This window comes from Procambarus clarkii, chromosome 31 (genome assembly GCF_040958095.1).
Source record: "Procambarus clarkii isolate CNS0578487 chromosome 31, FALCON_Pclarkii_2.0, whole genome shotgun sequence".
In the NCBI taxonomy this organism is placed as follows: Eukaryota; Metazoa; Arthropoda; class Malacostraca; order Decapoda; family Cambaridae; genus Procambarus; species Procambarus clarkii.
The window spans coordinates 10,550,420-10,574,513 of record NC_091180.1 but is presented as its reverse complement, the minus strand read 5'-3'; the positions used below and the strand labels follow the sequence as shown (position 1 = coordinate 10,574,513).

The 24,094-nt window shown below is 43.1% G+C and overlaps 1 protein-coding gene across 1 annotated transcript in view; it reads right to left on the bottom strand.

Moving 5' to 3' along the window:
* LOC138370138 (mucin-2-like) overlaps positions 1-24,094 on the bottom strand; it is a 130,145-nt gene that overhangs the window by 102,657 nt on the left and 3,394 nt on the right. The window contains exon 2 of the mRNA XM_069334128.1: positions 16,727-18,373. Within this exon, the coding sequence (XP_069190229.1) occupies positions 16,727-18,373 (1,647 nt within the window). The remainder of the gene's footprint in view (positions 1-16,726; positions 18,374-24,094) is intronic.

Here is a 24,094-nt window from a genome sequence, read left to right as displayed (position 1 = left end):
CTTGTCCCCTCGGCCTCCCCACCATCTCTCACTTCCGTCCCCTCGTCCTCCCCACCATTCCCCACTCCCTCGTCCGATGCCTTCCCAAATGGTCTGATGTTCCCATCAGAAAATTGGGAACATCAAGTGATCTGATGTTCCCATCACTGAAATATAAGAAAAACAGTTAAAAAATTAAATGAAAATAGGAAAAAATGAACTATACTCACGAAATGAACGGTATGGTAAACAACACAGCTCAATTCCAACACAATTCACACAAAATAATTGAATCAAAATTAAAATAAATCAAAATCTATGAAAATTCAATTTATCAATGCAATCAGAAACACTGAAATGGAATTGTAACATATTTAGTATAGCATGTGTGTTGCTCTTATATGCAACAGATGACGTTGTTTTTCAAGCAAAGCATAGTTTTACCTGTCACAGGTGTGGCATCTATACGTATACTTACGCAACCCATTCTCGCACTTTCTTACAGTCAATATTGACTTATTAAATAAGTGCATATGTGACATACTAATTTATTGTGAATATTTTAGTTTACCTTGAAAAGCTTCACAGAAAACACTGACGTTACTTAACCTTCTTAGTATGTTAAGATAAGCATCTTATTGCTTCGTAATTACAATTATTACTTAACCTATACCTATAATAGGTTAAGTAATAATTGTAATTACGAAGCAATAAGGTGCTTATCTTAACATACTAAGAAGGTTAGGTAAGGTCGGTGTTTTCTATGAAGCTTTTCAAGGTAAACTAAAATATTCACAATAAATTAGTATGTCACATATGCACTTATTTAATAAGTCAATATTGACTATACTAAAGTGCGAGAACGGGTTGACTTACGAAATGAACGGTATGGTGAACAACACAGCTCAATTCCAACATAATGTCACAAAATAATTCAATAAAAGTTTAATAATCGAAATCTATGAAAATATAATTTATCAATGCAATCGGAAACATTGAAATGGAATTCGTGACATAATTAGTATAGCGTGCATGTTGCTATTATGTGCAACAGATGGCGCTGTTTTTTAAAAAACGCATGTTTTTACCTGTCACAGGGGTGGCATCTATATAGTAGGTATATAAAAATACGCGCCTATTTGAATGTAACGTTGTGTCAAAATTTCAAAACAATTGGTGAAGAGGTTTCGAAGATTTCCCTCACATGAAAACACATTAAAAACACAGTTTTTCAGAAAAAGCATGTTTTTTACTGTGACAGACGTGACATGTATATAATATGTAGATAAAAACCTGCTCGGATGCGAATGGAACGTTGTGTGAAAATTTCAAAGCAATCAGTGAAGAAATCACCGATTGCTTTGAAGAAATCAGAATCAAATAAATACTGTACAAATTCAGTTGGCAAAATGGCATCTCTGTCTTCGTAGCAGCGTCACCATGGCAACTAATTTATACGATCTGAATATCTGCCAAGTCTCAGGTCAATGTGGCTCCTTTCTTACGCTTTATTATAAACAAATACTTAAGTTATGGCAAAAATATATATGCAGTTGGATATTAGATTACAGGACTAACTACAGCATTTCCCCAGCCTGGAGCAGTGAGTCCTGGGGGAGGGCACCCGGACGCTGCAGGAGCCGGCTTGCTGACTCCTTTATTTGGCTGCTTGAGATTGATTGATTGATGGTGCGAGTAATTGCCTCCCTTCTCCAGTCCTCTGAGCTCAGGACGGTGTTGATGGTTGTGTTGCTGTTGATGGTTGTGTTGGTGTTGATAGTTGTGTTGGTGTTGATGGTTGTGTTGGTGTTGATAGTTGTGTTGGTGATGATGGTTGTGTTGGTGATGATGGTTGTGTTGGTGTTGATGGTTGTGTTGTGTTGATGGTTGTGTTGTGTTGATGGTTGTGTTGCTGTTGATGGTTGTGTTGGTGATGATGGTTGTGTTGCTGTTGATGGTTGTGTTGGTGTTGATGGTTGTGTTGGTGTTGATGGTTGTGTTGGTGTTGATAGTTGTGTTGGTGATGATGGTTGTGTTGGTGATGATGGTTGTGTTGGTGTTGATGGTTGTGTTGTGTTGATGGTTGTGTTGTGTTGATGGTTGTGTTGCTGTTGATGGTTGTGTTGGTGATGATGGTTGTGTTGCTGTTGATGGTTGTGTTGGTGTTGATGGTTGTGTTGGTGTTGATGGTTGTGTTGGTGTTGATGGTTGTGTTGGTGTTGATGGTTGTGTTGCTGTTGATGGTTGTGTTGTGTTGATGGTTGTGTTGGTGTTGATGGTTGTGTTGGTGTTGATGGTTGTGTTGGTGTTGATGGTTGTGTTGCTGTTGATGGTTGTGTTGTGTTGATGGTTGTGTTGGTGTTGATGGTTGTGTTGGTGTTGATGGTTGTGTTGTGTTGATGGTTGTGTTGGTGTTGATGGTTGTGTTGTGTTGATGGTTGTGTTGGTGTTGATGGTTGTGTTGGTGTTGATGGTTGTGTTGGTGTTGATGGTTGTGTTGTGTTGATGGTTGTGTTGGTGTTGATGGTTGTGTTGTGTTGATGGTTGTGTTGCTGTTGATGGTTGTGTTGGTGTTGATGGTTGTGTTGGTGTTGATGGTTGTGTTGGTGTTGATGGTTGTGTTGGTGTTGATGATTGTGTTGGTGTTGATGGTTGTGTTGGTGTTGATGGTTGTGTTGCTGTTGATGGTTGTGTTGTGTTGATGGTTGTGTTGGTGTTGATGGTTGTGTTGTGTTGATGGTTGTGTTGCTGTTGATGGTTGTGTTGTGTTGATGGTTGTGTTGGTGTTGATGGTTGTGTTGTGTTGATGGTTGTGTTGCTGTTGATGGTTGTGTTGGTGTTGATGGTTGTGTTGGTGTTGATGGTTGTGTTGGTGTTGATGGTTGTGTTGGTGATGATGGTTGTGTTGTGTTGATAGTTGTGTTGGTGTTGATGGTTGTGTTGATGATGATGGTTGTGTTGGTGTTGATGGTTGTGTTGGTGTTGATGGTTGTGTTGTGATGATGGTTGTGTTGGTGATGATGGTTGTGTTGGTGTTGATGGTTGTGTTGGTGTTGATGGTTGTGTTGGAGATGATGGTTGTGTTGGTGATGATGGTTGTGTTGGTGTTGATGGTTGTGTTGTGTTGATGGTTGTGTTGGTGTTGATGGTTGTGTTGGTGTTGATGGTTGTGTTGGTGATGATGGTTGTGTTGTGTTGATGGTTGCGTTGGTGTTGATGGTTGTGTTGGTGTTGATGGTTGTGTTGGTGTTGATGATTGTGTTGGTGTTGATGGTTGTGTTGTGTTGATGGTTGTGTTGGTGATGATGGTTGTGTTGGTGATGATGGTTGTGTTGGTGTTAATGGTTGTGTTGTGTTGATGGTTGTGTTGGTGTTGATGGTTGTGTTGGTGTTGATGGTTGTGTTGGTGTTGATGGTTGTGTTGGTGTTAATGGTTGTGTTGTGTTGATGGTTGTGTTGGTGTTGATGGTTGTGTTGGTGTTGATGATTGTGTTGGTGTTAATGGTTGTGTTGTGTTGATGGTTGTGTTGGTGTTGATGGTTGTGTTGGTGTTGATGGTTGTGTTGGTGTTGATGGTTGTGTTGTGTTGATGGTTGTGTTGGTGTTGATGGTTGTGTTGGTGTTGATGATTGTGTTGGTGTTGATGGTTGTGTTGGTGTTGATGGTTGTGTTGGTGATGATGGTTGTGTTGGTGTTGATGGTTGTGTTGGTGTTGATGGTTGTGTTGTGTTGATGGTTGTGTTGTGTTGATGATTGTGTTGGTGATGATGGTTGTGTTGGTGTTGATGGATGTGTTGGTGATGATGGTTGTGTTGGTGTTGATGGTTGTGTTGGTGTTGATGGTTGTGTTGTGATGATGGTTGTGTTGGTGTTGATGGTTGTGTTGGTATTGATGATGGTTGTGTTGGTGTTGATGGTTGTGTTGGTGTTGATGGTTGTGTTGGTGATGATGGTTGTGTTGGTGTTGATGGTTGTGTTGCTGTTGATGGTTGTGTTGTGTTGATGGTTGTGTTGGTGTTGATGGTTGTGTTGTGTTGATGGTTGTGTTGGTGTTGATGGTTGTGTTGGTGTTGATGGTTGTGTTGGTGTTGATGGTTGTGTTGGTGATGATGGTTGTGTTGGTGTAGATGGTTGTGTTGGTGTTGATGGTTGTGTTGGTGATGATGGTTGTGTTGGTGTTGATGGTTGTGTTGTGTTGATGGTTGTGTTGGTGTTGATGGTTGTGTTGGTGATGATGGTTGTGTTGGTGTTGATGGTTGTGTTGGTGTTGATGGTTGTGTTGGTGATGATGGTTGTGTTGGTGTTGATGGTTGTGTTGGTGATGATGGTTGTGTTGTGTTGATGGTTGTGTTGGTGATGATGGTTGTGTTGGTGTTGATGGTTGTGTTGGTGATGATGGTTGTGTTGGTGTTGATGGTTGTGTTGTGTTGATGGTTGTGTTGGTGATGATGGTTGTGTTGGTGATGATGGTTGTGTTGGTGTTGATGGTTGTGTTGGTGATGATGGTTGTGTTGGTGTTGATGGTTGTGTTGGTGATGATGGTTGTGTTGTGTTGATGGTTGTGTTGGTGATGATGGTTGTGTTGGTGTTGATGGTTGTGTTGGTGATGATGGTTGTGTTGTGTTGATGGTTGTGTTGGTGATGATGGTTGTGTTGGTGATGATGGTTGTGTTGGTGTTGATGATTGTGTTGGTGATGATGGTTGTGTTGGTGATGATGGTTGTGTTGGTGATGATGGTTGTGTTGTAATGATGGTTGTGTTGTGTTGATGGTTGTGTTGGTGTTGATGGTTGTGTTGGTGTTGATGGTTGTGTTGGTGTTGATGGTTGTGTTGGTGTTGATGGTTGTGTTGGTGATGATGGTTGTGTTGTGTTGATGGTTGTGTTGTGTTGATGGTTGTGTTGGTGTTGATGATTGTGTTGGTGTTGATGGTTGTGTTGGTGTTGATGATTGTGTTGGTGATGATGGTTGTGTTGGTGATGATGGTTGTGTTGGTGTTGATGGTTGTGTTGTGTTGATGGTTGTGTTGTGTTGATGGTTGTGTTATGTTGATGGTTGTGTTGGTGTTGATGGTTGTGTTGGTGATGATGGTTGTGTTGGTGTTGATGGTTGTGTTGGTGTTGATGGTTGTGTTGGTGTTGATGGTTGTGTTGGTGATGATGGTTGTGTTGGTGTTGATGGTTGTGTTGGTGTTGATGGTTGTGTTGGTGTTGATGGTTGTGTTGGTGATGATGGTTGTGTTGGTGTAGATGGTTGTGTTGGTGATGATGGTTGTGTTGTGATGATGGTTGTGTTGTGATGATGGTTGTGTTGGTGATGATGGTTGTGTTGGTGTTGATGGTTGTGTTGTGATGATGGTTGTGTTGTGATGATGGTTGTGTTGGTGTTGATGGTTGTGTTGGTGTAGATGGTTGTGTTGGTGATGATGGTTGTGTTGTGATGATGGTTGTGTTGTGATGATGGTTGTGTTGGTGATGATGGTTGTGTTGGTGTTAATGGTTGTGTTGTGATGATGGTTGTGTTGTGATGATGGTTGTGTTGGTGTTGATGGTTGTGTTGGTGTAGATGGTTGTGTTGGTGATGATGGTTGTGTTGTGATGATGGTTGTGTTGTGATGATGGTTGTGTTGGTGATGATGGTTGTGTTGGTGATGATGGTTGTGTTGGTGATGATGGTTGTGTTGTGTTGATGGTTGTGTTGGTGTTGATGGTTGTGTTGGTGATGATGGTTGTGTTGGTGTTGATGGTTGTGTTGGTGTTGATGGTTGTGTTGTGATGATGGTTGTGTTGGTGATGATGGTTGTGTTGGTGTTGATGGTTGTGTTGGTATTGATGATGGTTGTGTTGGTGTTGATGGTTGTGTTGGTGTTGATGGTTGTGTTGGTGATGATGGTTGTGTTGGTGATGATGGTTGTGTTGCTGTTGATGGTTGTGTTGTGTTGATGGTTGTGTTGGTGTTGATGGTTGTGTTGTGTTGATGGTTGTGTTGGTGTTGATGGTTGTGTTGGTGTTGATGGTTGTGTTGGTGTTGATGGTTGTGTTGGTGATGATGGTTGTGTTGGTGTAGATGGTTGTGTTGGTGTTGATGGTTGTGATGGTGATGATGGTTGTGTTGGTGTTGATGGTTGTGTTGTGTTGATGGTTGTGTTGGTGTTGATGGTTGTGTTGGTGATGATGGTTGTGTTGGTGTTGATGGTTGTGTTGGTGTTGATGGTTGTGTTGGTGATGATGGTTGTGTTGGTGTTGATGGTTGTGTTGGTGATGATGGTTGTGTTGTGTTGATGGTTGTGTTGGTGATGATGGTTGTGTTGGTGTTGATGGTTGTGTTGGTGATGATGGTTGTGTTGGTGTTGATGGTTGTGTTGTGTTGATGGTTGTGTTGGTGATGATGGTTGTGTTGGTGATGATGGTTGTGTTGGTGTTGATGGTTGTGTTGGTGATGATGGTTGTGTTGGTGTTGATGGTTGTGTTGGTGATGATGGTTGTGTTGTGTTGATGGTTGTGTTGGTGATGATGGTTGTGTTGGTGTTGATGGTTGTGTTGGTGATGATGGTTGTGTTGTGTTGATGGTTGTGTTGGTGATGATGGTTGTGTTGGTGTTGATGGTTGTGTTGGTGATGATGGTTGTGTTGGTGTTGATGGTTGTGTTGGTGATGATGGTTGTGTTGTGTTGATGGTTGTGTTGGTGATGATGGTTGTGTTGGTGTTGATGGTTGTGTTGGTGATGATGGTTGTGTTGTGTTGATGGTTGTGTTGGTGATGATGGTTGTGTTGGTGATGACGGTTGTGTTGGTGTTGATGATTGTGTTGGTGATGATGGTTGTGTTGGTGATGATGGTTGTGTTGGTGATGATGGTTGTGTTGTGTTGATGGTTGTGTTGTGTTGATGGTTGTGTTGGTGTTGATGGTTGTGTTGGTGTTGATGGTTGTGTTGGTGTTGATGGTTGTGTTGGTGTTGATGGTTGTGTTGGTGATGATGGTTGTGTTGTGTTGATGGTTGTGTTGTGTTGATGGTTGTGTTGGTGTTGATGATTGTGTTGGTGTTGATGGTTGTGTTGGTGTTGATGATTGTGTTGGTGATGATGGTTGTGTTGGTGATGATGGTTGTGTTGGTGTTGATGGTTGTGTTGTGTTGATGGTTGTGTTGTGTTGATGGTTGTGTTATGTTGATGGTTGTGTTAGTGATGATGGTTGTGTTGGTGTTGATGGTTGTGTTGGTGTTGATGGTTGTGTTTGTGTTGATGGTTGTGTTGGTGATGATGGTTGTGTTGGTGATGATGGTTGTGTTGGTGTTGATGGTTGTGTTGGTGTTGATGGTTGTGTTGGTGTTGATGGTTGTGTTGTGATGATGGTTGTGTTGGTGTTGATGGTTGTGTTGGTGTTGATGGTTGTGTTGGTGTTGATGGTTGTGTTGTGATGATGGTTGTGTTGGTGATGATGGTTGTGTTGGTGTTGATGGTTTTGTTGTGTTGATGGTTGTGTTGGTTTTGATGGTTGTGTTGTGATGATGGTTGTGTTGGTGATGATGGTTGTGTTGTGTTGATGGTTGTGTTGGTGTTGATGGTTGTGTTGGTGATGATGGTTGTGTTGGTGTTGATGGTTGTGTTGTGATGATGGTTGTGTTGGTGTTGATGGTTGTGTTGTGTTGATGGTTGTGTTGTGATGATGGTTGTGATGATGGTTGTGTTGGTGTTGATGGTTGTGTTGGTGTTGATGGTTGTATTGGTGTTGATGGTTGTGTTGGTGTTGATTGTTGTGTTGTGTTGATGGTTGTGTTGGTGATATGGTTGTGTTGTGTTGATGATTGTGTTGGTGTTGATGGTTGTGTTGGTGTTGATAGTTGTGTTGGTGTTGATGGTTGTGTTGTGATGATGGTTGTGTTGGTGTTGATGGTTGTGTTGGTGTTGATGGTTGTGTTGGTGTTGATGGTTGTGTTGGTGTTGATGGTTGTGTTGGTGTTGATGGTTGTGTTGGTGATGATGGTTGTGGTGGTGTTGATGGTTGTGTTGGTGTTGATGGTTGTGTTGGTGATGATGGTTGTGTTGTGTTGAAGGTTGTGTTGGTGTTGATGGTTGTGTTGGTGATGATGGTTGTGTTGGTGTTGATGGTTGTGTTGTGATGATGGTTGTGTTGGTGTTGAGAGTTGTGTTGTGTTGATGGTTGTGTTGGTGTTGATGGTTGTGTTGGTGTTGATGGTTGTGTTGTGTTGATGGTTGTGTTGGTGTTGATGGTTGTGTTGGTGATGATTGTTGTGTTGTGTTGATGGTTGTGTTGGTGTTGATGGTTATGATGGTGTTGATGGTTGTGTTGGTGTTGATGGTTGTGTTGTGATGATGGTTGTGTTGGTGTTGATGGTTGTGTTGTGTTGATGGTTGTGTTGGTGTTGATGGTTGTGTTGGTGTTGATGGTTGTGTTGTGTTGATGGTTGTGTTGGTGTTGATGGTTGTGTTGGTGTTGATGGTTGTGTTGGTGTTGATGGTTGTGTTGTGTTGATGGTTGTGTTGGTGTTGATGGTTGTGTTGGTGTTGATGGTTGTGTTGGTGTTGATGGTTGTGTTGGTGTTGATGGTTGTGTTTTGATGATGGTTGTGTTGGTGATGATGGTTGTGTTGGTGATGACGATTGTGTTGGTGTTGATGGTTGTGTTGGTGTTGATGGTTGTGTTGTAATGATGGTTGTGTTGGTGATGATGGTTGTGTTGGTGTTGATGGTTGTGTTGGTGTTGATGGTTGTGTTGTGATGATGGTTGTGTTGGTGATGATGGTTGTGTTGTGTTGATGATTGTGTTGGTGATGATGGTTGTGTTGGTGATGATGGTTGTGTTGGTGTTGATAGTTGTGTTGGTGATGATGGTTGTGTTGGTGTTGATGGTTGTGTTGGTGTTGATGGTTGTGTTGGTGTTGATGGTTGTGTTGGTGTTGATGGTTGTGTTGGTGTTGATGGTTGTGTTGTGATGATGGTTGTGTTGGTGTTGATGGTTGGGTTGCTGTTGATGGTTGTGTTGGTGTTGATGGTTGTGTTGGTGTTGATAGTTGTGTTGGTGATGATGGTTGTGTTGGTGTTGATGGTTGAGTTGATGTTGACGGTTGTGTTGTGTTGATGGTTGTGTTGGTGTTGATAGTTATGTTGGTGTTGATGGTTGTGTTGGTGATGATGGTTGTGTTGGTGATGATGATTGTGTTGGTGATGATGGTTGTGTTGGTGATGATGGTTGTGTTGTGATGAAGGTTGTGTTGGTGATGATGGTTGTGTTGTTGTTGATGGTTGTGTTGGTGTTGATGGTTGTGTTGGTGTTGATGGTTGTGTTGTGTTGATGGTTGTGTTGGTGTTGATGGATGTGTTGGAGTTGATGGTTGTGTTGGTGTTGATGGTTGTGTTGTGATGATGGTTGTTGGTGTTGATGGTTGTGTTGCTGTTGATGGTTGTGTTGGTGTTGATGGTTGTGTTGGTGTTGATGGTTGTGTTGGTGATGATGGTTGTGTTGGTGTTGATGGTTGTGTTGGTGATGATGGATGTGTTGTGTTGATGGTTGTGTTGGTGTTGATGGTTGTGTTTGTGTTGATGGTTGTGTTGGTGATGATGGTTGTGTTGTGATGGTTGTTGTGTTGGTGTTGATGGTTATGTTTTGTTGATGGTTGTGTTGTGATGATGGTTATGTTGTGTTGATGGTTGTGGTGGTGTTGATGGTTGTGTTGGTGTTGATGGTTGTGTTGGTGTTGATGGCTGTGTTGGTGTTGATGGTTGTGTTGGTGTTGATGGTTGTGTTGGTGTTGATGGTTATGTTGGTGATGATGGTTGTGTTGGTGTTGATGGTTGTGTTGGTGTTGATAGTTGTATTGTGATGATGGTTGTGGTGGTGATGATGGTTGTGTTTGTGTTGATGGTTGTGTTGGTGATGATGGTTGTGTTGGTGATGATGGTTGTGTTGGTGTTGATGGTTGTGTTGGTGTTGATGGTTGTGTTGGTGTTGATGGTTGTGTTGTGATGATGGTTGTGTTGGTGTTGATGGTTGTGTTGGTGTTGATGGTTGTGTTGGTGTTGATGGTTGTGTTGGTGATGATGGTTGTGTTGGTGTTGATGGTTGTGTTGGTGTTGATAGTTGTGTTGTGATGATGGTTGTGGTGGTGATGATGGTTGTGTTTGTGTTGATGGTTGTGTTGGTGATGATGGTTGTGTTGGTGATGATGGTTGTGTTGGTGTTGATGGTTGTGTTGGTGTTGATGGTTGTGTTGGTGTTGATGGTTGTGTTGTGATGATGGTTGTGTTGGTGTTGATGGTTGTGTTGGTGTTGATGGTTGTGTTGGTGTTGATGGTTGTGTTGTGATGATGGTTGTGTTGGTGATGATGGTTGTGTTGGTGTTGATGGTTTTGTTGTGTTGATGGTTGTGTTGGTTTTGATGGTTGTGTTGTGATGATGGTTGTGTTGGTGATGATGGTTGTGTTGTGTTGATGGTTGTGTTGGTGTTGATGGTTGTGTTGGTGATGATGGTTGTGTTGGTGTTGATGGTTGTGTTGTGATGATGGTTGTGTTGGTGTTGATGGTTGTGTTGTGTTGATGGTTGTGTTGTGATGATGGTTGTGATGATGGTTGTGTTGGTGTTGATGGTTGTGTTGGTGTTGATGGTTGTATTGGTGTTGATGGTTGTGTTGGTGTTGATTGTTGTGTTGTGTTGATGGTTGTGTTGGTGATATGGTTGTGTTGTGTTGATGATTGTGTTGGTGTTGATGGTTGTGTTGGTGTTGATAGTTGTGTTGGTGTTGATGGTTGTGTTGTGATGATGGTTGTGTTGGTGTTGATGGTTGTGCTGGTGTTGATGGTTGTGTTGGTGTTGATGGTTGTGTTGGTGTTGATGGTTGTGTTGGTGTTGATGGTTGTGTTGGTGATGATGGTTGTGGTGGTGTTGATGGTTGTGTTGGTGTTGATGGTTGTGTTGGTGATGATGGTTGTGTTGTGTTGAAGGTTGTGTTGGTGTTGATGGTTGTGTTGGTGATGATGGTTGTGTTGGTGTTGATGGTTGTGTTGTGATGATGGTTGTGTTGGTGTTGAGAGTTGTGTTGTGTTGATGGTTGTGTTGGTGTTGATGGTTGTGTTGGTGTTGATGGTTGTGTTGTGTTGATGGTTGTGTTGGTGTTGATGGTTGTGTTGGTGATGATGGTTGTGTTGTGTTGATGGTTGTGTTGGTGTTGATGGTTATGATGGTGTTGATGGTTGTGTTGGTGTTGATGGTTGTGTTGTGATGATGGTTGTGTTGGTGTTGATGGTTGTGTTGTGTTGATGGTTGTGTTGGTGTTGATGGTTGTGTTGGTGTTGATGGTTGTGTTGTGTTGATGGTTGTGTTGGTGTTGATGGTTGTGTTGGTGTTGATGGTTGTGTTGGTGTTGATGGTTGTGTTGGTGTTGATGGTTGTGTTTTGATGATGGTTGTGTTGGTGATGATGGTTGTGTTGGTGTTGATGGTTGTGTTGTGTTGATGGTTGTGTGGGTGTTGATGGGTGTGTTGGTGATGATGGTTGTGTTGGTGTTGATGGTTGTGTTGTGTTGATGGTTGTGTTGGTGTTGATGGTTGTGTTGGTGTTGATGGTTGTGTTGTGTTGATGGTTGTGTTGGTGTTGATGGTTGTGTTGGTGTTGATGGTTGTGTTTTGATGATGGTTGTGTTGGTGATGATGGTTGTGTTGGTGTTGATGGTTGTGTTGTGTTGATGGTTGTGTGGGTGTTGATGGTTGTGTTGGTGATGATGGTTGTGTTGGTGTTGATAGTTGTGTTGTGATGATGGTTGTGTTGGTGATGATGGTTGTGTTGGTGTTGATGGTTGTGTTGGTGTTGATGGTTGTGTTGGTGTTGATGGTTGTGTTGGTGTTGATGGTTGTGTTGGTGTTGATGGTTGTGTTGGTGTTGATGGTTGTGTTGGTGTTGATGGTTGTGTTGGTGTTGCTGGTTGTGTTGGTGTTGATGGTTGTGTTGTGATGATGGTTGTGTTGTGATGATGGTTGTGTTGGTGTTGATGGGTGTGTTGGTGTTGATGGTTGTGTTGTGATTGATGGTTGTGTTGGTGTTGATGGTTGTGTTGGTGATGATGGTTGTGTTGGTGTTGATGGTTGTGTTGTGATGATAGTTGTGTTGTGATGATGGTTGTGATGGTGTTGATGGTTGTGTTGTGATGATGGTTGTGATGATGGTTGTGTTGGTGTTGATGATTGTGTTGCTGTTGATGGTTGTATTGGTGTTGATGGTCGTCTTGGTGTTGATGGTTGTGTTGGTGATGATGGTTGTGTTGGAGTTGATGGCTGTGTTGGTGTTGATGGATATGTTGTGATGATGGTTATGTTGTGATGATGGTTATGTTGTGATGATGGTTGTGTTGGTGATGATGGTTGTGTTGTGATGATGGTTGTGTTGTGATGATGGTTGTGTTGTGATGATGGTTGTGTTGGTGATGATGGTTGTGTTGTGATGATGGTTGTGTTGTGATGATGGTTGTGTTGTGATGATGGTTGTGTTGGTGTTGAGGGTTGTGTTGGTGTTGATGGTTGTGTTGGTGTTGATGGTTGTGTTGTGATGATGGTTGTGTTGTGATGATGGTTGTGTTGGTGTTGAGGGTTGTGTTGTGATGATGGTTGTGTTGGTGTTGATGGTTATATTGGTGATGATGGTTGTGTTGTGATGATTTTTTTTTTTTTTTTTTTTTTTTATTATTTTCTACCACAGACGTGGCCACACATTTACAATGCTAACCAACATATATACATTTTCTTCTGTCCTCCATGGACAGGGTTAGAGATGTGTTAAACATATAGTTCAGGGGTTTATTGAACACTCAACCACAGAAGGTGATTCGGTGCTTTTAAAATGCTAAGCTAACCTACATACGTAAATACAAAGATACACAGATTTACGTACGCCCTACATAAAGTATTAGATGTGTCTTTTACATAGTGTCATTAATGTACATTCACAAAGGTGAAATGTAATTCTGATCAGCTTCCATATTTGCTTTATACCCATACATATACATACACACACACACATACACATACATATATACACACATACATGCATTCACATACATTTGTCTCATTTACCCTGACAGGGTGAGGTAGCTGATAAAGAAACTAGTGTGCAATTAAGCACTTAATCACTGAAGGTGATGAAGGTGCTTTTACAAGCTCAGGTTATATAGTTACATCACATACATACATTGTATGATTGATACATTACATGGTCAATTTTGGATACAAGTCCAATATATCATCAAGTGTTCCAGTACTCATATAGTAACTACAGAGTTCAGCATACCTTAGCCCAGGAGGGCGAAAGTCAGTCAGTATTAGACATTCTACAATATAATGTTCAAGAGAGTGCATGTTTTCTCTTTCACAAAGTTGACACATTGTGTACTCGACATTTGGGTTTTGAGAAAGCTGCCAGATACGTCTATATCCCAGGCGTATTCTGGCCACTATAACATCACCTTGCCGGGTTCTTGTTCTATTAGTCCCATATGTGAATGTCTCCTCACGATATCTATCATAATATTTAATGCTACAACTTTCAGGTCTTTGAGAATTTGTTAGGTCGGTGAGATTTTCATTAGATATTTGTTTAAGTATTCTCTTTGTCACTGCTAATGAAACACCCATATCAATTTCTACCACTGGTTTTCTGCAAGCTGACTTAGCAAGCATATCAACAGTGTCATGCCTTGAGATGCCAACATGTGATGGTATCCATAGGAATTTAATCTCAAATCTGTTTTCTTTGGCAGCTAAAACATTCATTCGAATATCACTGACTATTTTCTGGGTGTCACTACTATGTGCGTTCAATGCCAGGAGTGCACTCTGCGAGTCACAGTATATAAGTCCACTGCCTTTGTCTTTTAAAAATTCAGTGGCAAGGTATATGCCTGCAAGTTCGGTTTGAGTTGTACTTGCCCAGTCATTGACGCGCTTCATTGCTGTATGTACGAGAGAAGATTGTTCATATATGTTACATGCACATCCGGTACATCGTCCACCTTCTTCTACAGAGCCGTCGGTATAGCACTGATAAACATCGTTACCCATACTCTGAGTACTTTCAGTGATGCTTTTCAGTGTTAACTGTTTTAACAATGTAGTGTGCACACTATCTTTCTTGGGCGCATTTACAAAATCAACTGATAGATCCCAGTTATCCCATGGAGTAATTGGCTGATTAATCATTAGTCGAGTTGGGTACATATTTAATATTTTGATGGAGTTGGCTACCTTGTAGAACCAATATACATAATCAGATTTCGTTCTTCTTCTATAGACCTCAGGTGAGTGCAGCATATTAGAAAGTTTAGCTTGAAACTTCATGTGTTGTCTAGATCTACTCAATGCCTTCACGCCGAAAACTGTGATGATGGTTGTGTTGGTGTTGATGGTTGTGTTGGTGTTGGTGTTGATGGTTGTGTTGGTGTTGATGGTTGTGTTGTGATGATGGTTGTGTTGGTGTTGATGGTTGTGTTGGTGATGATGGTTGTGTTGGTGATGATTGTTGTGTTGTGTTGATGGTTGTGTTGGTGTTGATGGTTGTGTTGGTGTTGATGGTTGTGTTGGTGTTGATGGATGTGTTGGTGATGATGGTTGTGTTGTGATGATGGTTGTGTTGTGATGATGGTTGTGTTGTGTTGATGGTTGTGTTGGTGTTGATGGTTGTGTTGGTGTTGATGGTTGTGTTGGTGTTGATGGATGTGTTGGTGATGATGGTTGTGTTGTGATGATGGTTGTGTTGTGATGATGGTTGTGTTGAGATGATGGTTGTGTTGTGTTGATGGTTGTGTTGGAGTTGATGGTTGTGTTGGTGTTGATGGTTGTGTTGGTGATGATGGTTGTGTTTGTGTTGATGGCTGTGTTGGTGTTGATGGTTGTGTTGGTGGTGATGGTTGTGTTGGTGTTGATGGTTGTGTTGTGATGATGGTTGTGTTGTGATGATGGTTGTGTTGTGATGATGGTTGTGTTGTGATGATGGTTGTGTTGGTGTTGATGGTTGTGTTGGTAATGATGGTTGTGTTGTGATGATGGTTGTGTTGGTGATGATGGTTGTGTTGTGATGATGGTTTTGTTGTGTTGATGGTTGTGTTGGTGATGATGGTTGTGTTGGTGTTGATGGTTGTGTTGGTGATGATTGTTGTGTTGTGTTGATGGTTGTGTTGGTGATGATGGTTGTGTTGGTGATGATGGTTGTGTTGGTGTTGATGGTTGTGTTGGTGTTGATGGTTGTGTTGGTGATGATGGTTGTCTTGGTGATGATGGTTGTGTTGGTGTTGATGGTTGTGTTGGTGTTGATGGTTGTGTTGGTGATGATGGTTGTGTTGTGTTGATGGTTGTGTTGGTGATGATGGTTGTGTTGGTGTTGATGGTTGTGTTGGTGATGATTGTTGTGTTGTGTTGATGATTGTGTTGGTGTTGATGGTTGTGTTGGTGATGATGGTTGTGTTGTGATGATGGTTGTGTTGGTGTTGATGGTTGTGTTGGTGATGATGGTTGTGTTGGTGTTGATGATTGTGTTGGTGATGATGGTTGTGTTGGTGTTGATGGTTGTGTTGTGTTGATGGTTGTGTTGTGTTGATGGTTGTGTTGTGATGATGGTTATGTTGGTGTTGATGGTTGTGTTATGTTGATGGTTGTGTTGGTGTTGATGATTGTGTTAGTGTTGATGATTGTGTTAGTGATGATGGTTGTGTTAGTGTTGATGGTTGTGTTGGTGTTGATGATTGTGTTGGTGTTGATGGTTGTGTTGGTGTTGATGGTTGTGTTGGTGATGATGGTTGTGTTGTGTTGATAGTTGTGTTGTGTTGATGATTGTGTTGGTGATGATGGTTGTGTTGGTGATGATGGTTGTGTTGGTGATGATGGTTGTGTTGGTGTTGATGGTTGTGTTGGTGTTGATGGTTGTGTTGGTGTTGATGGTTGTGTTGGTGTTGATGGTTGTGTTGGTGTTGATGGTTGTGTTGGTGTTGATGGTTGTGTTGGTGTTGATGGTTGTGTTGGTGTTGATGGTTGTGTTGGTGTTGATGGTTGTGTTGGTGTTGATGGTTGTGTTGGTGATGATGGTTGTGTTGGTGTTGATGGTTTTGTTGTGATGATGGTTGTTTTGGTGTTGATGGTTGTGTTGATGGTTGTGTTGGTGTTGATGGTTGTGTTGGTGATGATGGTTGTGTTGGTGTTGATGGTTGTGTTGGTGATGATGGTTGTGTTGGTGTTGATGGTTGTGTTGGTGATGATGCTTGTGTTGGTGATGATGGTTGTGTTGTGTTGATGGTTGTGTTGGTGTTGATGGTTGTGTTGGTGATGATGGTTGTGTTGGTGTTGATGGTTTTGTTGTGATGATGGTTGTTTTGGTGTTGATGGTTGTGTTGGTGTTGATGGTTGTGTTGGTGTTGATGGTTGTGTTGGTGATGATGGTTGTGTTGGTGTTGATGGTTGTGTTGGTGATGATGGTTGTGTTGGTGTTGATGGTTGTGTTGGTGATGATGCTTGTGTTGGTGATGATGGTTGTGTTGTGTTGATGGTTGTGTTGGTGTTGATGGTTGTGTTGGTAGTGATGGTTGTGTTGGTGTTGATGGTTGTGTTGGTGTTGATGGTTGTGTTGGTGATGATGGTTTTGTTGTGATGATGGTTGTTTTGGTGTTGATGGTTGTGTTGGTGTTGATGGTTGTGTTGGTGTTGATGGTTGTGTTGGTGATGATGGTTGTGAGGAGGTGAGGGAAGGTGTGGGCAACTTGGGGAAGGAGTGGGAAGGTGTGGGCAGCTTGGGGAAGGTGTGGACAGCTTTGGGTAGGTGTGGGAAGGTGTGGGCAGCTTGTGGGAGGTGTGGGAAGGTGTGGGCAGCTTGTGGGAGGTGTGGGAAGGTTTGGGCAGCTTGGAGGAGGTGTGGGAAGATGTGGACAGCTTGTGGAAGGCGTGGGAAGGTGTGGGCAGTTTGTGGGAGGTGTGGGAAGGGGCGGGCAGCTTGTGGGAGGTGTGGGAAGGTGTGGGCAGCTTGGGGGAGGTGTGGGAAGGTGTGGGCAGCTTGTGGGAGGTGTGGGAAGGTGTGGAAAGCTCGTGGGAGGTGTGGGAAGGTGTGGGCAGCTTGTGGGAGGTGACGGAAGGTGTGGGCAGCTTGTGGGAGGTGAGGGAAGGTGTGGGCAGTTTGGGGAAGGTGAGGTAAGGTGTGAGCAGCTTGTGGGAGGTGTGGGAAGGTGTGGACAGCTTGTGGGAGGTGTGGGAAGGTGTGGACAGCTTGGAGGAGGAGAGGGAAGGTGTGGGCAGCTTGTGGGAGGTGAGGGAAGGTGTGGGCAGCTTGTGGGAGGTGTGGGAAGGTGTGGACAGCTTGTGGGAGGTGTGGGAAGGTGTGGACAGCTTGGAGGAGGTGAGGGAAGGTGTGGGCAGCTTGTGGGAGGTGAGGGAAGGTGTGGGCAGCTTGTGGGAGGTGTGGGAAGGTGTGGAAAGCTCGTGGGAGGTGTGGGAAGGTGTGGGCAGCTTGTGGGAGGTGAGGGAAGGAGTGGGCAGCTTGTGGGAGGTGAGGGAAGGTGTGGGCAGCTTGGGGAAGGTGAGGTAAGGTGTGGGCAGCTTGTGGGAGGTGTGGGAAGGTGTGGACAGCTTGTGGGAGGTGTGGGAAGGTGTGGACAGCTTGGAGGAGGTGAGGGAAGGTGTGGGCAGCTTGTGGGAGGTGAGGGAAGGTGTGGGCAGCTTGGGGGAGGTGTGGGAAGGTGTGGGCAGCTTGGGGGAGGTGTGGGAAGGTGTGGGCAGCTTGTGGGAGGTGAGGGAAGGAGTGGGCAGCTTGTGGGAGGTGAGGGAAGGTGTGGGCAGCTTGGGGAAGGTGAGGTAAGGTGTGGGCAGCTTGTGGGAGGTGTCGGAAGGTGTAGACAGCTTGTGGGAGGTGTGGGAAGGTGTGGACAGCTTGGAGGAGGTGAGGGAAGGTGTGGGCAGCTTGTGGGAGGTGAGGGAAGGTGTGGGCAGCTTGGGGGAGGTGTGGGAAGGTGTGGGCAGCTTGGGGGAGGTGTGGGAAGGTGTGGGCAGCTTGTGGGAGGTGTGGGAAGGTGTGGGCAGCTTGGGGGAGGTGAGGGAAGGTGTGGGCAGCTTGTGGGAGGTGTGGGAAGGTGTGGGCAGCTTGGGGAGGTGTGGGAAGGTGTGGGGCAGCTTGGGGGAGGTGAGGGAAGGAGTGGGCAGCTTGTGGGAGGTGTGGGAAGGTGTGGGCAGCTTGTGGGAGGTGTGGGAAGGTGTGGGCAGCTTGTGGGAGGTGTGGGAAGGTGTGGGCAGCTTGTGGGAGGTGTGGGAAGGTGTGGGCAGCTTGGGGGAGGTGTGGGCATCTTGTGGGAGGTGTGGGAAGGTGTGGGCAGCTTGGAGGAGCAGGAACACAAATGCGGATTTACTGACGTTCGTCTTACCTGGATAATCCGAAGGTTAATTAAAAAATGTGGATTTGATTGGCGAACGCGATGGTGTTTGTGTCACACCGAACGATGGATTACACGGGGATTATATCCGTAATCCCTCTCACCACCAGGCTCTCTCCCTCGCTCTAATTACTCCACGAACCTATGTGTATATATATATATATATATATATATATATATATATATATATATATATATATATATATATATATATATATATATATATATATATATATATATATATATGTACATATATATATATATATATATATATATATATATATATATATATATAAATATATATATATATATATATATATATATATATATATATATATATATATATATATATATATATATATATATATATATATATATATATATTATTAAATATGACCGAAAAAGAAAGATTAATAATTCTAACACGAATTTTCTCAATCTTTCGTACATTTCTTTTCACTGTTGGAGGTAAATCAAAAATCAATTCTCCAAAATTCATTTTTATTTCTAGTCTGACGTGACACGAGCGCGTTTCGTAAAACTTATTACATTTTCAAAGACTTTAGTTTACAAATACACAACTGAATAGAACTTATGCATCTCCGATTTTATATCTACATTTGAGAGAGGTGGATGGGGTGAGGTGGCATTAATAGAGTATTCAATTCCTAAACACAAGACAGAACACGAAACAATGGGTATTGAATAGAAGTGATTGTAGAAAGCCTATTGGTCCATATTTCTTGATGCTTCTATATTGGAGCGGAGTCTTGAGGTGGGTAGAATATAGTTGTGCATTAATTGGCTGTTGATTGCTGGTGTTGACTTCTTGATGTGTAGTGCCTCGCAAACGTCAAGCCGCCTGCTATCGCTGTATCTATCGATGATTTCTTTGTTGTTTACTAGGATTTCTCTGGCGATGGTTTGGTTGTGGGAAGAGGTTATGTTCCTTAATGGAGCCCTGTTGCTTATGCATCGTTAAACGCCTAGAAAGAGATGTTGTTCTCTTGCCTATATACTGGGTTTTTTGGAGCTTACAGTCCTCAAGAGGGTATTTGAAGGCATAGACGACGTTAGTCTCTTTTAAAGCGTTCTGTTTTGTGTCTGGAGAGTTTCTCATGAGTAGGCTGGCCGATTTTCTGGTTTTATAGTAAATCGTCAGTTGTATCCTCTGATTTTTGTCTGTAGGGATAACGTTTCTATTAACAATATCTTTCAGGACCCTTTCCTCCGTTTTATGAGCTGTGGAAAAGAAGTTCCTGTAAAATAGTCTAATAGGGGGTATAGGTGTTGTGTTAGTTGTCTCTTCAGAGGTTGCATGGCGTTTCACTTTCCTTCTTATGATGTCTTCGACGAAACCATTGGAGAAGCCGTTGTTGACTAGGACCTGCCTTACCCTACAGAATTCTTCGTCGACTTGCTTCCATTCTGAGCTGTGGCTGAGAGCACGGTCAACATATGCGTTAACAACACTCCTCTTGTACCTGTCTGGGCAGTCGCTGTTGGCATTTAGGCACATTCCTATATTCGTTTCCTTAGTGTAGACTGCAGTGTGGAAACCTCCGCTCTTTTCCATGACTGTTACATCTAGAAAGGGCAGCTTCCCATCCTTTTCCATCTCGTAAGTGAAACGCAGCACGGAACTCTGCTCAAATGCCTCCTTCAGCTCCTGCAGATGTCTGACATCAGGTACCTGTGTAAAAATGTCGTCAACATACCTGCAGTATATGGCCGGTTTCAAGTTCATGTCGACTAAGACTTTTTGCTCGATGGTACCCATGTAGAAGTTTGCAAACAGGACACCTAGGGGAGAACCCATGGCGACCCCATCTACTTGCTTATACATGTGCCCATCCGGGCTCAAGAAGGGTGCCTCTTTAGTACAAGCTTGGAGTAGTTTCCTCAGAATACTTTCTGGCATGTCAAGAGGAGTACAGGCTGGATCACGATACACTCTGTCGGCGATCATTCCGATTGTCTCGTCCACAGGTATGTTGGTAAACAGCGATTCTACGTCCAACGAGGCTCTTATCCCTGTGGCCCGTGTGCCCCGCAGTAAGTCCACAAATTCCTTTGGAGACTTCAGGCTGAAGGCGCAAGGAACATAAGGAGTCAGCAGGCCGTTGAGTCGCTTCGCCAGTCTGTACGTGGGTGTGGGTATCTGGCTAATGATTGGCCGAAGTGGGTTTCCAGGCTTGTGCGTCTTGACATTTCCATACGCATATCCAGGTTTATATTCCCCAATGATCTTTGGCAGGTGGAGTCCGGATTTCTTGGCGTTCACAGTTTCGATCAGTTTGTTGACCTTTGCTTTTAATTCGGCTGTAGTGTCCTTCGTTACCCTTTGGAACTTAGTTTGGTCAGAGAGTATGATGTTCATGAGCAAAGGTCAACAAACTGATCGAAACTGTGAACGCCAAGAAATCCGGACTCCACCTGCCAAAGATCATTGGGGAATATAAACCTGGATATGCGTATGGAAATGTCAAGACGCACAAGCCTGGAAACCCACTTCGGCCAATCATTAGCCAGATACCCACACCCACGTACAGACTGGCGAAGCGACTCAACGGCCTGCTGACTCCTTATGTTCCTTGCGCCTTCAGCCTGAAGTCTCCAAAGGAATTTGTGGACTTACTGCGGGGCACACGGGCCACAGGGATAAGAGCCTCGTTGGACGTAGAATCGCTGTTTACCAACGTACCTGTGGACGAGACAATCGGAATGATAGCCGACAGAGTGTATCGTGATCCAGCCTGTACTCCTCTTGACATGCCAGAAAGTATTCTGAGGAAACTACTCCAAGCTTGTACTAAAGAGGCACCCTTCTTGAGCCCGGATGGGCACATGTATAAGCAAGTAGATGGGGTCGCCATGGGTTCTCCCCTAGGTGTCCTGTTTGCAAACTTCTACATGGGTACCATCGAGCAAAAAGTCTTAGTCGACATGAACTTGAAACCGGCCATATACTGCAGGTATGTTGACGACATTTTTACACAGGTACCTGATGTCAGACATCTGCAGGAGCTGAAGGAGGCATTTGAGCAGAGTTCCGTGCTGCGTTTCACTTACGAGACGGAAAAGGATGGGAAGCTGCCTTTTCTAGATGTAACAGTCATGGAAAAGGGCGGAGGTTTCCACACTGCAGTCTACACTAAGGAAACAAACATAGGAATGTGCCTAAATGCCAACAGCGACTGCCCCGACAGGTACAAGAGGAGTGTTGTTAACGCATACGTCGACCGTGCTCTCAGCCACAGCTCAGAATGGAAGCAAGTCGACGAAGAACTCTGTAGGGTAAGGCAGGTTCTAGTCAATAACGGCTTCTCCAATGGTTTCATCGAAGACATCATAAGAAGGAAAGTGAAAAGCCATGCAACCTCTGAAGAGACAACTAACACAACACCTATACCCCCTATTAGACTATTTTACAGGAACTTCTTTTCCACAGCTCATAAAACGGAGGAAAGGGTCCTGAAAGATATTGTTAATAGAAACGTTATCCCTACAGACAAAAATCAGAGGATACAACTGACGATTTACTATAAAACCAGAAAAACGGCCAGCCTACTCATGAGAAACTCTCCAGACACAAAACAGAACGCTTTGAAAGAGACTAACGTCGTCTATGCCTTCAAATGCCCACTTGGGGACTGTAAGCTCCAAAAAACCCAGTATATAGGCAAGACAACAGCATCTCTTTCTAGGCGTTTAACGATGCATAAGCAACAGGGCTCCATTAAGGAACATATAATCTCTTCCCATAACCAAACCATCGCCAGAGAAATCCTAGTAAACAACACAGAAATCATCGATAGATACAGCGATAGCAGGCGGCTTGACGTTTGCGAGGCACTACACATCAAGAAGTCAACACCAGCAATTAACAGCCAATTATTGCACAACTATATTCTACCCACCTCAAGACTTCGCTCCAATATAGAAGCATCAAGAAATATGGACCAATAGGCTTTCTACAAACACTTCTATTCAATACCCATTGTTTTCTGTTCTGTCTTGTGTTGATACTTTTAATACCCTATTAATATCCCCTGTTCTGTCTTGTGTTAATGCCACATCATCCTTCCCACCTCACTCAAATGTAGATATAATATCAGAGAGACGTAAGTTCTAATCAGTTGTGTATTTGTGAAGTCTTTGAAAATGTAATAAGTTTTACGAAACGCGCCCGTGTCGCGTCAGACTAGAAATAAAAATGAATTTTGGAGAAGTGATTTTTGATTTACCTCCAACAGTGAAGCGTAATGTACGAAAGATTGAGAAAATTCGTGTTAGAATTATTAATCTTACTTTTTCGGTCATATTTAATAATATATGTCTACAGGAAAGACTGCTACCAAAATATACTTATATATGTATATATATATATATATATATATATATATATATATATATATATATATATATATATATATATATATATATATATATATATATATATATATATATATATATATATATATATATATATATATATATATATACTTACACACACACACACACACACACATATAAATATGTGTATGTGTGTGTGTGTGTGTGTGTGTGTGTACTCACCTATATGTGCTCACCTATATGTGCTTGCAGGATCGAGCATTGACTCTTGGATCCCGCCTTTCTAGCTATCGGTTGTTTACAGCAATGACTCCTGTCCCATTTCCTGTGTGTGTGTGTGTGTGTGTGTGTACTCACCTAGTTGTTTCCACCTAGTTGTGCTTGTGGGGGTTGAGCTCTGGCTCTTTGGTCCCGCCTCTCAACCGTCAATCAACAGGTGTACAGATTCCTGAGCCTATTGGGCTCTATCATATCTCCACTTGAAACTGTGTATGGAGTCAGCCTCCACCACATCACTTCCTAATGCAATCCATTTGTCAACCACTCTGACACTAAAAAAGTTCTTTCTAATATCTCTATGGCTCATTTAGGCACTCAGTTTCCACCTGTGTCCCCTTGTGCGTGTGCCCCTTGTGTTAAATAGCCTGTCTTTATCTACCCTATCAATTCCCTTCAGAATCTTGAATGTGGTGATCATGTCCCCCCTAACTCTTCTGTCGTCCAGCGAAGTGAGGTTTAATTCCCGTAGTCTCTCCTCGTAGCTCATACCTCTCAGCTCGGGTACTAGTCTGGTGGCAAACCTTTGAACCTTTTCCAGTTTAGTCTTATCCTTGACTAGATATGGGCTCCATGCTGGGGCTGCATACTTCAGGATTGGCCTGACATATGCGGTATACAAAGTTCTGAATGATTCTTTACACAAGTTTCTGAATGCCATTCGTATGTTGGCCAGCCTGGCATATGCCGCTGATGTTATCCTCTTGATATGTGCTGCAGGAGACAGGTCTGGCGTGATATCAACCCCCAAGTCTTTTTCTTTCTCTGACTCCTGAAGAATTTCCTCTCCCAGATGATACCTTGTATCTGGCCTCCTGCTCCCTACACTTATCTTCATTACATTACATTTGGTTGGGTTAAATTCTAACAACCATTTGTTCGACCATTCCTTCAGCTTGTCTAGGTCTTCTTGAAGCCTCAAACAGTCCGCTTCTGTCTTAATCCTTCTCATAATTTTGGCATCGTCCGCAAACATTGAGAGAAATGAATCGATACCCTCCGAGAGATCATTTACATATATCAGAAACAAGATAGGACCGAGTACAGAGCCCCGTGGGACTCCACTGGTGACTTCATGCC